At 39.2% G+C, this 12741-nt stretch overlaps 1 protein-coding gene across 5 annotated transcripts; it reads left to right on the top strand.

Annotated features, from left to right (window-relative positions):
- The first annotated feature begins 1845 nt into the window (after window positions 1-1845).
- LOC110836366 (uncharacterized) lies at window positions 1846-12741 on the top strand. 5 transcript variants are annotated; one of them, XM_022077482.2, is made up of 6 exons: window positions 1846-2562; window positions 6534-6756; window positions 7659-7821; window positions 9263-9542; window positions 11518-11640; window positions 12318-12456. In XM_022077482.2, the coding sequence occupies exons 1-5, from the start codon at window positions 2001-2003 to the stop codon at window positions 11562-11564; spliced, it is 1275 nt and encodes a 424-aa protein (XP_021933174.1). In that variant the 5' UTR covers window positions 1846-2000; the 3' UTR covers window positions 11565-11640; window positions 12318-12456. The 5 variants fall into 5 exon arrangements, with proteins under 5 accessions (XP_021933174.1, XP_021933173.1, XP_087203525.1 ...); XM_022077481.2 differs by lacking the exon at window positions 11518-11640 and adding an exon at window positions 11011-11423 and having other exon boundaries at window positions 1847-2562; window positions 12318-12455; XM_087347399.1 differs by lacking the exon at window positions 11518-11640 and adding an exon at window positions 11011-11423 and having other exon boundaries at window positions 1847-2562; window positions 11790-12408.

Raw genomic sequence — 12741 nt, 5'->3', positions numbered from 1 at the left:
CTCGCCACAAGAGGACTCGGCTTATTTCACATTGTTTGGCGCAATAACAATGTAGACTTTGTTGGCATTGTTGTTGTTGAGCGTCCGTAAAATAATGGTGGGGTAACAAACAGTCATAGTTTTGGAATAAAGCACGAAAAATAAAACGTCAAAATAAAGAGAAACTCTTGAAGAATCGTACCTGTTCAGTAGATTTCGATATGCGCTCCTTTAGTTGCCCTGCAGACATCAAGACGATATTCAAGCTCTTGCCATACACGACCGAGAACATCCGGTGTGATAGATAAAACAGCTTCAGTGATTCGTTCTTTCAAATGGTCCAGATTTGTTATTTGGACAGAGAACACAAATAAAAATCCATAGAGGTAAGATCTGGAGAGCGTGGAGGCCAGGCTATCGACCCTCCTCGTCCGACCCATTGCTGAGGAAATGTTTGGTTCAGGTAATCCCGCACGAATGCGGCAAAATGTGGAAGAACTCCATCTAACTGGAGAATGAAATTCTCCGGTATTTGGGGCACTGCATACCCTTCTAACATATCCAGGAAGTTATTTCTCGTCACAGTTTGTTCAGCAAAAAAAGTAATAGTGGAACCACGATTCCGGAGAATTAGACGTAAATACGTCTATACGGAAAGGAAGTTTATATATTGGCTTTATTCTAAATATTTCCTTTATACCCGCTTTACAATTGCGTAAAGTTTGATTAAGACTTTGCTTATTTAACTTGAATTAGTTACGCTTAAGATGGGTCTGTGGTAGCTGAATGTAATGTAAAGTAATGTAATGTAATGAAATGTAATGTAAGGTAAGGTAAGGTAAGGTAAGGTAAGGTAAGGTAATGTAAGGTAAGGTAAGGTAAGGTAATGTAATGTAACGTTTCCTATGTAACAACAATGCTGAGTAAACAGATGACGTTTCCTAGGTAACAACAATGCCGAGTAAACACGACGTTTCCTAGGTAACAACAATGCCGAGTAAACACGACGTTTCCTAGGTAACAATAATGCCGAGTAAATAATTGACGTTTCCTAGGTAACAACAATGCCGAGTAAATAATTGACGTTTCCTAGGTAACAACAATGCCGAGTAAACACGACGTTTCCTAGGTAACCAGGTTACACTTTTTCGTTACACTTTTTTGCCGAATGACCCTTCCTTATAGACGTATTTACGTCAAAAAGAATGGGCTAATAACTCTGACTCGTCCAATTGTGCACCACACATTAACTTTTGGGCTATCACGTTGATGTTCCATAATGACATGTGGAGGTTCATTACCCCATATTCTAACATTATGCCGATGGACTCGTCCCGAAACATGAAACGTAGCCTCATCACTGAACATAAACTTGTCTAAAAATTCCCCATCATGATCTAACCTCTCAAGAATGTCTGTAGCAAATTCGAACCGATTAATTTTGTCCTGTGGATAAATTTTATGTAACACCTGAATTGCAGTGCCCCAAATACCGGAGAATTTCATTCTCCTGTTAGATGGGTCGGACGAGGAGGGTGGATAGCCTGGCCTCCACGCTCTCCAGATCTTACCCATATGGATTTTTATTTGTGGGGTTATGTGAAACAAGTGTTCTCTGTCCAAATAACAAATCTGGACCATTTGAAAGAACGGGTCACTGAAGCTGTTTCATCTGTCACACCGGATGTTCTCGGTCGTGTATGGCAAGAGCTTGAATATCGTCTTGATGTCTGCAGGGCAACTAAAGGAGCGCATATCGAAATCTACTGAACAGGTACGATTCTTCAAGAGTTTCTCTTTATTTTGACGTTTTATTTTTCGTGCTTTATTCCAAAACTATGACTGTTTGTTACCCCACCATTATTTTACGGACACACTGTACACGTCAGACGTTTATTTACAATTTCACATTGTTTGGTGGAATAACAACGTAGACTTTGTTGATATTGTTGTTGAGTTAGTTCAGATGTGCGGAAAATGTTTACGAAATTGTGTGGACAAAAGTGAAACTGAAGAAAATAATGAACAGCGAAACGTCGCTAGGTATGTCTAGCTTCAGTACTGAAGTAGATCAACAGGCTGTCACAAGAACGAAAAGGAAATTACCTGAAGAATTGTGTTCGACTGATAATCCGTGTGTGAAGAGGTCAAATAATGAAGATTATTTTGGCACAGAAAACTGCAGCCTTCCAACCGCAATCGAAGCAGTGGCTCCAAATGAACAAACTGTTCCTTTAAACACTACAGATTTGCAGTGGAAAATAGAGGATATTGATATGTACGAGTCTTGTACTCCAAGGAATGAAAATGGTGGAATTGAAATTACTCTTCAAAATATCGACACTATTTTCAAGCAGATTTCTGATAGCGATATTTACATAGTTTATAATTCAGACTTTTCTGAATCTATTTCACTAACAGAACATTCAGTGACAGAATTTAAACATGAAGATGATACCGACTACTGTGATAATGATCTTTCCTGGCTTATAAATTTTAAAACTGGTGCATCGTCTAAAGCAGCTGAAATCGAGCACGATCACAGAAACAGAGGAGGAAAATGGGCAGAAAGTGCATACTCAGGTATGTGCTGCAAATATTCATTCATTAAGTGCGCTTTGTTCTTTGCATTCTATATTACATTTTTCTATAGCGCAGAGCCTCCTTTGTGCAAATGAGATTTTCCTACATTTCCTGGTTTTATCTGAGCCTAATAATTACCACCTTCCTGTGAGGTCCAGCTCATAATGTCAATATATATTTATGCAAATCCATTATGCAAAGACAGAACCAGTATTAGTTATTAATAATGTACAGGACATTCCGATAGAAAGAGAAATTCTCCAAGTTTATTTTACATCCCTCATAAATGCTCAATAACCATGCGCTGCTTCGTTAACCACCCCGTTCATCTGACCTGACGCCATGTGATTTCTTCTCATGGGGGTACGTTAAGGACCAGGTCTTTGTACCGCCTCTGGCACGAGATCTGCCTCAGCTGTGAAGACGAATCATCGCTGTCATCTCACAAATCAGCCGTGGCATGCTGCAGCGGGTGTGGGCGGATATGGATTGTCGGCTTAACTTCTGCCGCGTCACAAAGAGTGGACACATAAAGCATTTATGAGGTATGTAAAATAAACTTGGAGAGTTCCTCTTTCTATCGGCATGTCCTATGTTACCATCCATTGCACCATTCAAGTCTAGCGATATTTTGTAATGTGTCAGGGAATTATGAATAACGAATTTATGCAAGAAAATAATTATTTTGACGTAAATACGTCTCTACGGAAGGGACATTCCGCAAAAAAGCGTAACGAAGATGTGTAAGATCCATATCAAGAATGTGTAAATATGGACCTACAGCAATGGTCAGCTTGCGTGCATTGTTATGTTACCTAGGAAACGTCATGTCTTTACTCGGCATTGTTGTGTTACATTACTGCCGTCAACAATCCGCTTTCGTTATTGCGGAAAGAGCTGAGCTGTGAATCGCTTGTAGAAGAAGTGCGTCGTAGACTAGATAATTTTGACATTACATTTCCTTACATTTCCTTACATTACATTATATTATATTCAGCTACCTTCCTTTCCTTGTATTTATTGCTTAAATATAATTTAAATACAGAGACGTATTTACGTCAGATTCTCCGGAACCGTGGCTACACTGTCAATTTTTATTCTTATCGTAAATTACTAAGGCTTTCGTCTGACAAAACACTTTTTCGACTGGAAGTGAACAAATGTAACGGCGTAGAGGGTGGTATTCCTTCTAAGTACTTTGGAGGTTCAGTGTTCGAATCGCGACTGGTATACTGGCTATTTGTATTAAAATTCTTCATAGTTTTTTTTAGTTTTCCGGATGACTGTCCGGAAGAATCCCTTAAGCAGACCACAATTCTGTTCCCCCACGTCTTCTGTTATGTGAATAATGCCGAGAGATAGCTTCATTTAGATACACATTAATTAAGTAAGCGCGTAAACAAAGATCTAGATATAGGCCTAACTATCGAGTATTTTAAAAGTTATTTCGATTGTCAAATGGCATGTCTGATTCATTGTCAGTGTCCAATATGACAGAAGCTCGCATCTTTACGTGCAGTCACCTTCCTTGATCTGATACCGGTGACAAGTATGGTTAGGCTCGATGCACACGAGCGAGAAAATGTCGCGCGAGCTCGCAGCGAGGAAACCCGTGACAGTGCACACGTAGCGTCATCGCTGCGAGTTCGCCGAAAAACTCCCACCCGTACTAGATTGGATGGCAACCTAAATGGATGTGTACAGAAGAAAACGTGTAGTTTTGCCTATTTCGTTTATGAATACATCCTTAAAAAACGGAATAGGAAGTTTAAGGTTTACATGCGTCATGTTTGTGTTTTTGATTAAAATATATAATAAAATTCAGGTCAATACACAAAACTTTATTTGGATGTTAAAATTTAAAATTTAAATGTTAAAATTTTAAATTTTAAATTTGCGCTATTCATCACTATAAGGATGTTACATTAGAGCACTTTCATTCATTTCACAACATGTTTCGATGTAATACATCATCTTCAGGTGTTGTTTTTTAAAACTATTTTATATTATAATGCATGCCTTTCAATATATATATATTGAATTGAATATATTGAAAGGCATGCATTATAATATAAAATAGTTTTAAAAAACAACACCTGAAGATGATGTATTACATCGAAACATGTTGTGAAATGAATGAAAGTGCTCTAATGTAACATCCTTATAGTGATGAATGGCGCAAATTTTAAATTTTAAATTTTAACATTTAAATTTTAAATTTTAACATCCAAATAAAGTTTTGTGTATTGACCTGAATTTTATTATATATTTTAAGGAATAGGAAGTATTGGACACACCCGTTGGTTAGTTCACGGCTGTTAAAAGGGGCGTTCGTGACAATGTTTATAGATTTAAGAGAAGATGAAAGTAAATTTCATAATTATTGTCGTATGAGTATAAAGTCAAAGCAGCAAAACTGGATGCATCCAACAAAAGTAAAGATTCTGCGATGAGGCTTGCAATACCTCTAGAAATGCTGGTTGTGACTCTGAGCAGTTGCGAGGGTTGCGAAGCACGTGTGCACTGCCCAATGCTTTCACACAGTCTGCTGCTTCGCGGCGATCGGCGAACTCGCTGCGAAGCAGCAGTGGTTGGCGAGCGCAAATTGCTCGCCGCGTCCTCGCGGCGAACTCGCGGCGTCACCGCCATAGTGTGCATTGCTCCATTGCTTCACATGTACTGCTAAAACGCGCGAGAAAATGACGCGGCGAGCTCGCGAAAATAACTCGCTCGTGTGCATCGAGCCTTAGTGTTTTTACGAGGTGCGATCGGAAAGTTTCAAGACTGTGTCAATAGAGGGCGAACCGGATGTAGTACGAGCTTCTGCCGCTAGGGGGTGCGGCCTACATTCATAGTGAATCAGTGTGCCAGCCGGCATCATCGAATTAGCATTTGTTTCTTAGTTACGGGCGTTTTGGTAGTGCATTACACCGACCCTCCTGCGATTTCGGAATGGCGGATTTTCATGAACAAATCAAATTTTGCCAAAGACTCGCAAAAACGGCTACGGAAACCTATGAAATGCTAAAGCAAGCATTTGGGGAGTCCGCAATGGGTCGTGCACAAACTTTTGTGTGGCATTCACATTTTAAAAATGGCCGAACCTCTGTCGATGATGACGAGCGTTCTGGACGACCATCTTCGAGCACAACACCCGAAAATGTTACGAAGATTCGGCAGGCCATTCACGAAGATCGACGTCGTACCATCAACGACTTGTGCGACATTGTTGGGATAGGCTATGGGACTTGTCAGCTGATTCTAAAGGAAGAACTCCACATGCGACGCATCGCAGCCAAGTTTGTGCCAAGGCTCCTGTCTGAGGACCAGAAGCAGAATCGACTTCTCGTTTGTCAGGAGCTCAAAGATCTTGCAAGAACCGACCCCAACTTCCTTTCTAAGGTTTCCTCTTTCCAAAGATGAAAATTCAGCTAAAGGGAAGGAGATTTGAGACGATATAAGAGATTCAGGCAGAATCGCAGATGGTGCTTGACAGGCTGACAAAGAAAGATTTCCAGGGATGCTTGCAGGCTTGGCAGCGGCGCTGGGATCGTTGTGTTCACTCCCAGGGGAACTAATTCGAGGGTGATGGATGAATTTAATACCTGAGATAAGTTTACGGGTTTTTATATGCGCAGTCTTGAAACTTTCCGATCGCACCTCGTACTTATCTGTTATTTATTTAAAGACGCTGTCAGTAGCTCAGAATAGTCTATACTGTAGAGTGATTATAGTGGTTAATGAATACGATCAGGAAAGGGCAAAGAATTAAGGAGTAGTGGAGTAATTCACCCGAAATTTGTCAGAAAGAACTGAATAAAACCATGAAAATTTATCAAAAAACTGTCAAGATATGAAGTTCATGTACAGAGATATAAACCGCTTACCAGCAGAATTATAACTGAGGAGTAAGTAAGGATATTTGTTTCTATACAATTTTCATGTGCAAAATTACGTTTACTTTGTTTAAGGTGTTTGTAAATTCCCATGCCCAGGCGTCGGTTTGGCACCTTCGTGCATTGAAACGACAGAGACCTCAGTCTGGTGTGATCGGGCGCTTCCTTCGTCAGTTGGAAACCACGAAAATAGTTACCCTGGGGATAAGAGACCACCGTTCACATACGTTGAAATGATCACAAAAGCTCTTCAGGAGAAAGAAAAACTCACCGTTTCTCAAATCTACCAATGGATTTCGTAAGTAGCCTGATGGAAATTAAATTTCTTTTGGACGTAAATACGTCTATGAGGAAGGGTCATTCGGCAAAAAAGTGTTACGAAAAAGGGAAACGAAAAATGGAAACGAAAAAGGAAAACGAAAAAGGGGAAAAGTGTAACTTCATTGTTATGTTACCTAGGAAACGTCATCTGTTTACTAGGTAACATAACAATGGTTACCTAGAGAAAGTCGTGTTTACTCGGCATTGTTGTTACCTAAAAAACGTCATCTGTTTATCGACAAATAAACAACAATGGTTACCTAGGAAACGTCAGCTGTTTATCAACAAATGAACAACAATGGTTACCTAGGAAACTTCATCTGTTTATCAACAAATCGACAATAATGGTTACCTAAGGAACATCTATTTACTCGGCAATTTTGTTACCTATAAAACATTTTATTGCATTACCTTACCTTACATTACATTACAAGTGTTTAACTCGCGTCAAAACGGAGACATTAAGCAATCGAGAAACCAAGTCAAGATAGTTAGTTTCACCCTGCAATAAAATACAACTGAACACCGTTCAGTGTGATAGAACACCTGGACTGGTGATTGCAGAACATTCTTCACTTCCACAAAAATATTGAGCTAAGAATGAAAGAGATTATGGAATAAATGACGAAGGAAAACAAAGTCAGAAAGGTTAATGACTAATGAGCTATTATCACATATTTTTCTTCAGTTAATGCTACAGATTTTTAAGTGAAAATAGCTATCACAAAGCCGAGGAAGTTTCGACTGTCCCCAAGTCTTGATAATCAGTTCTGTACCAAGAAGCAGTAAAATGCCATTTGTTTTTGTTGAATATTTTAAATCCCTCTGACAATTTGTGTTAACGTGTATGTTAGAATTCTTTTATGCATTTTGTTACAGAGAACATTTCCCGTACTACAAACCAAATAATGACAGATGGAAGAATTGTATCCGACATAATTTAACAACCAACCCACATTTCTCGAAAGGTGCAAGAGCACCACGTGGAGCTGGTCGCTTCTGGACACTTACGAGTAAACATGAAAATTTCCAGTCAACCCTGGTAAGAAATTGTCAAAATTCATCTTTTCCTTTAACGCGTTTCTTCATTTTGCCTGTCGGTAGATTAAAAAAGTTTTTTGAAGGTTTCTTTCATCAATAAGGATAAATTACAACAGACAGCTGGTATGAAATATATTAACGTCCATAATTTTTAAGAACTCATTAACTTTTGAACAGACTTATCAATTACAATGCAAAAAGATATAATTGTAACAAATAATAATATCTTGAATAATATCAATGATATCTTAATTTTGATAATAACTTTATCGATTTTGAGTTATCAGAACCTAGAGTAACAAAAATGATTTCAGATTAATAAGTCATACAGACAGAAGTTCGTAATTTTCACCAAGGCAGTTCAAAGAAAGAACCATTTAATTTTGGCCGAAACTTATTTTTCAAGATTTTTCTATTGTTACGAAAGCAGATATACCACATAAATGAATGAATGAATGAATGAATTAGTTCCTGTAACTCCTAAGTGGAGCATAGGGCCTCCTTTCGGAGGTTTCATAGTCTAAAGCGTGCATTTAAGAGTAGTGAGTGACCAACCCACTGACTTTGCACAATTTCTACTCCTGTTTTGACTGCCAGAGCCATCTAGCAGAGAAGCAGTGAATCAGGAGAGACTTGGGTGAGAAAATGGCCGCTGAATTTTGCTTACGAAACATCTCGTATCATGCTAGCAAGGTTCTTTTACATGTCGTAAATCTACGACATGGGACCGCCGGCTTACTTCCCCTCCGAAGGAAGTTGTGCTACTGATTTATTCACCCTTAAAAAATCCATCGACCTCGGCCGGGATTGAACCCGCGAACCTTGGTCCAGTGGCGCTAACCACTATTCCACATACACACAAAGCTGTTAATAATAAATGTTTCATAACATTCATTAAAAATATTACTTTTCCAAGTAACTATGAACTGCAATACTTTTATTTATTGATTGATTTATTTATTGCTTGATTAATGATCTTTCAATAACACATACTTCGCGGTTTCAAATGCTGAGGATAGTTAATGAATATTTAATTTTGAAGTATATGAACAGAAGCAGTAGTGCCATAATTAAGGAACTATCCTGGCATTTTCTTGCAAGGACTGAGGACAACACCAAAAAAATGTGTGGATAGCCAGTCTGAGGGCTAACATTTGAAACGAGGGCCTCTCAAATATGTATCAGAAATGCCAACCACTCAGCCATTGCATTTTGTGTATAATGCCAAAAGCAACGCGTCTCTCTAACGGGAATCCAATGCAGTTCACCTAAATATCTGCTGGAGTAAAAAGAATTTCGATCTCACAGGAGTTGACATAAGATATTTAAATTTTTCTTCATTCCTGCCTGCACCTGCATGTTGGGTAGTTCATTTGCATTTATTGTGCACTCATGTGAATTGAATTGTTTTGTACATTAATTAAGACTTCTCCAATTTATAGGAAACCGAACGTCACGAGTTCATGTCCAACATCATGAAAGCAGATAAAGCTGACAAAGTCACAGCTAATATAGAGCAAGAGGAAAATCAAGATCTTCATAGGGAGGTCCTGCTCTCTGTTCCTGAAGAAGGCATTGCGAGCTACACATTCCAAGACTTGGGTTTTGAGGAGTGGGTCAGTCTCGTCCAGTCAACGGAAGAGATTCTCAGTCGAACCGAGGAGAATGCTGAGGTACAAGACATCTCGCCTCAAGCAGAAACGACGTCTCCAATTGAAATAGGTACGTACACACACACACGAATTTGGGCAAAAATGTACTACGTAGGGACTAGCGATTGTTCGTAAGTTTCTCAAAAGTTTTCTTTGGTCACCATTAACATATGATCTTAATGGTTCTAGAACACTATAGGAACTACCGATGGTCATCTTCTGTGTTTACTTATAGGGGCATGAGGACTTACTAAATGTTTCCAAAAAAAATTGATAGGCAGTGTCGGACACTGCCGCAGTTATTTTCTTGAAAACGTCAATCGTGTATAGTATATTGAAATTAAACAAAATTTTTGTTTTGAATCGTTTAATTCATTTGCAACTTACATTTATTGAATACAGGGTAGTGGTATGAGAAGTAGGATACATATGGCTTTGAAATTATTTGAATACCTCTTGCAAATGTCAAATCTATACAAGTTTTCCCTTGCGTGGTTGGTTTGTCCAAATCATTCACTAGTCGTGCCCAATTTTTGTAATTCTGGTTGTACTTTGCCCTCATATATCGCGACATTTTAAGAAAATCGAGAAATTTTCAAACTTTTTCAAATTCACAGCCTCGTATCTTTTTGAGTTTTTGAGATACACACTTGGAGCCCAGGATGAGTTGTAATATATACACTCCTCTTAAAAACAACACTTTCATCTAATAAACAAAACAAAACAAAAATTCAAAATTTTATCTATCGAACTATACCTTTCTACTACATATGAAGAAAAAATTCATAAATGTTCTTTATATTATTTTTTCTTAACGAAAATATTATTTAATAATTAATAGTTTAACTTAGGGATATTGTAAATATAATCATTTTTATAAATGATTATTTCTTAATTGATACACATCCATACTTGTCCCAGGCTCGTCAGATGCCGCCTGAGTTGTCCGAGCGCGCTTACGTTGCCTATATTCGCGGCAGTACTGCGCGTTGGTTTTGGGTCCGGACCCGGCGTTTTCGGTGTCGTTCTCTTTGGAATTTTGTGTTCTACGCATTCGTGCCCGATTTTTATAATTCTGGTTTTACTTTGCCCTCATATATCGCGACATTTTAAGAAAATCGGGAAATTTTCAAACTTTTTCAAATTCACAGCCTCGTATCTTTTTGAGTTTTTGAGATACACACTTGGAGGCCAGGATGAGTTGTAACATATACACTCCTCTTCAAAACAAAACTTGGTTCACTCGGATCGTATAATTAGTCTCTGAGATATGATCCCGTTTATGGACACGTGTCGAATCCGGAAAGTCGAAAATCGTGGGTTCACTTTGCGCGTGCGCAGTTCGCGACGTCCTTCCGCCACGAATGTCGGAGCGGTACTGGCACAAACTGTCATCCTTGCTCTTTAAAACGAGACTAAGATGGCGGCGCTATGTTTTTTTTAGCCGAGTTATTGAAGTTTGAAATTACTTCGACAGAAACTGTCTCTCATTTGGGCGCGATTGCCTCCCCACACCCGGCAAAAAAATATTGTTCCAGATTTCCTGAACCCAGTGCCAAAGGATGTGGCTGTAGAAGATCTCGGCTCCCTTGGGAACGTGGCCGGCTTGGATGACATGGACAACTCCCTGCTAAATGACCTAATCTCATATACACCTGAGGACACCATGTGCGAAAGTAAACACAGTATTCTTGAGTTTTTAATGGCGAGCTAGACTTCCAGTCGGTCTCAAGTCATGTAATACGGAGAGAGGTATCGGAGGATGTTTAGACGTTGAGAGAATGTTGCTACTGTCGGCATGTGAGGTTCTCCCAACAGAGCGAAAAATGTCTCTACATGTCGCGTGTGGGATGGATGGATAGGATCTGCAGTGGGGAAAAAGATACGACAATGAGGAGAGCCATCAGCGCGCAGGAAAGGCTGTTGGTCATATTACGTTTCTTGCCAACAGGTGTGTATGAAGAATAAGTATATTTCAGTAGCAGAATATGTTATATAATAATCGATACATTTTTAAAAGTTTTTTTTTATTTATTTACTTTTAGGTTATTCTTATGCAAGTCTGAGATACTTGTTTCAAATACCTAAGTAAATACACAATCAGTGGTATAGTAACAGAAGTGTGCAAAGTAATTACAAATGCAATGACGAAACTAGGGATACTAAAGGTAAGTGCAACAAACAATGGAAGCTAAACATAAATGCTGTTTAGAGTTTATTATTTGCTATGTGATACAAAATAACATTTATTGATTAATATAACACATACATATATAAGTATATAGATGAGTAATGTATATTCGGATGTCTTTGTAAGACTCGAGTGCACCTTGTGCACTTGGTAACGGTGTTCCTGAAGCCAGTGACAATGCGGCAGGAGAAAAGGACGAAACTGGTGATGCTGGGGACGTGGATAGCCCATCGTCTGCTGCTGACGTATCTAGTAATATGCGCATGGTTCTGCGCTTTGCTTGCCGTGTTGGCAACAGGTTGGGGCTGACGAAGGTGTTGGGAAGTATGAATCAGAATGTGCAGTGTCGTTCTGGCTTATGTCTTCTTTAATGGGTAAATCATCCATCTGAAATCACATCAGAAGATAGAGGAGAAAGGTGTGTTCTACATGGAAAGCTTGTAGAGAATGTTCTGCTACCACACATTATACACTAGGAATTGAATCGGGGATCTTTGGTATTACAACCGTCCCCTTCTCCAACACCAGGAGTCGCCGAGCGCTCTCATAGTATACAACAGTTCTCGATTTCAGTGTGAATATAATTTCATAATGTCGTGTTAGCTATAATGTTTCTCTCAATGCAGACAAAAATTGTACATGCATTTGTTGCAGGCTCCAAATGCTGTTCAGGATTGGCAACACGTCTACGACGTGTTTGCAGAAAAGTGGCATTTCCCTGGATGTGCAGGTTCTGTGGATGGCAAACACGTAACTATTCAAGCTCCATCAAACAGCGGCAGCTACTTCTTCAACTACAAATCGTACCACAGTACCGTCTTGATGGCTGCTGTTGATGCTCAGTACTCGTTTCTTGCTGTTAACATTGGATGCAATGGGAGAGTATCTGACGATGTTGTTTTCGCGGCCTCTGGCATACCCGGATACCTTGAACGTCAACTGTGGCGAATTGTTCCTGCAGTTCCATTATCAGGTCGAGTGATGTCGCTGCATCCTGTAGTAATAGAGGATGAAGCTTTTCCGTTGCGGCCAAACCTAATGAAACCGTACGCCAGAAATACAGAGAACTGGAATGTAA

This window comes from Zootermopsis nevadensis, unplaced genomic scaffold (genome assembly GCF_977971745.1).
Source record: "Zootermopsis nevadensis isolate Lab colony 2312 unplaced genomic scaffold, Znev_1.0 Znev_ptg000011l, whole genome shotgun sequence".
Lineage (NCBI taxonomy): Eukaryota > Metazoa > Arthropoda > Insecta > Blattodea > Termopsidae > Zootermopsis > Zootermopsis nevadensis.
This window is presented reverse-complemented; position numbering and strand designations above follow the sequence as displayed.

What these genes read in the sequence shown, in the direction of transcription:
- LOC110836366 (XM_022077480.2), top strand. Translation starts at nt 2,001, where the DNA reads ATGAACAGCGAAACGTCGCTAGGTATGTCTAGCTTCAGTACTGAAGTA. An exon ending in GGCAGAAAGTGCATACTCAG is followed by an intron (nt 2,563 to 6,533) that starts GTATGTGCTGCA and finishes ACTTTGTTTAAG; the next exon opens with GTGTTTGTAAATTCCCATGC. An exon ending in CAAATCTACCAATGGATTTC is followed by an intron (nt 6,757 to 7,658) that starts GTAAGTAGCCTG and finishes ATTTTGTTACAG; the next exon opens with AGAACATTTCCCGTACTACA.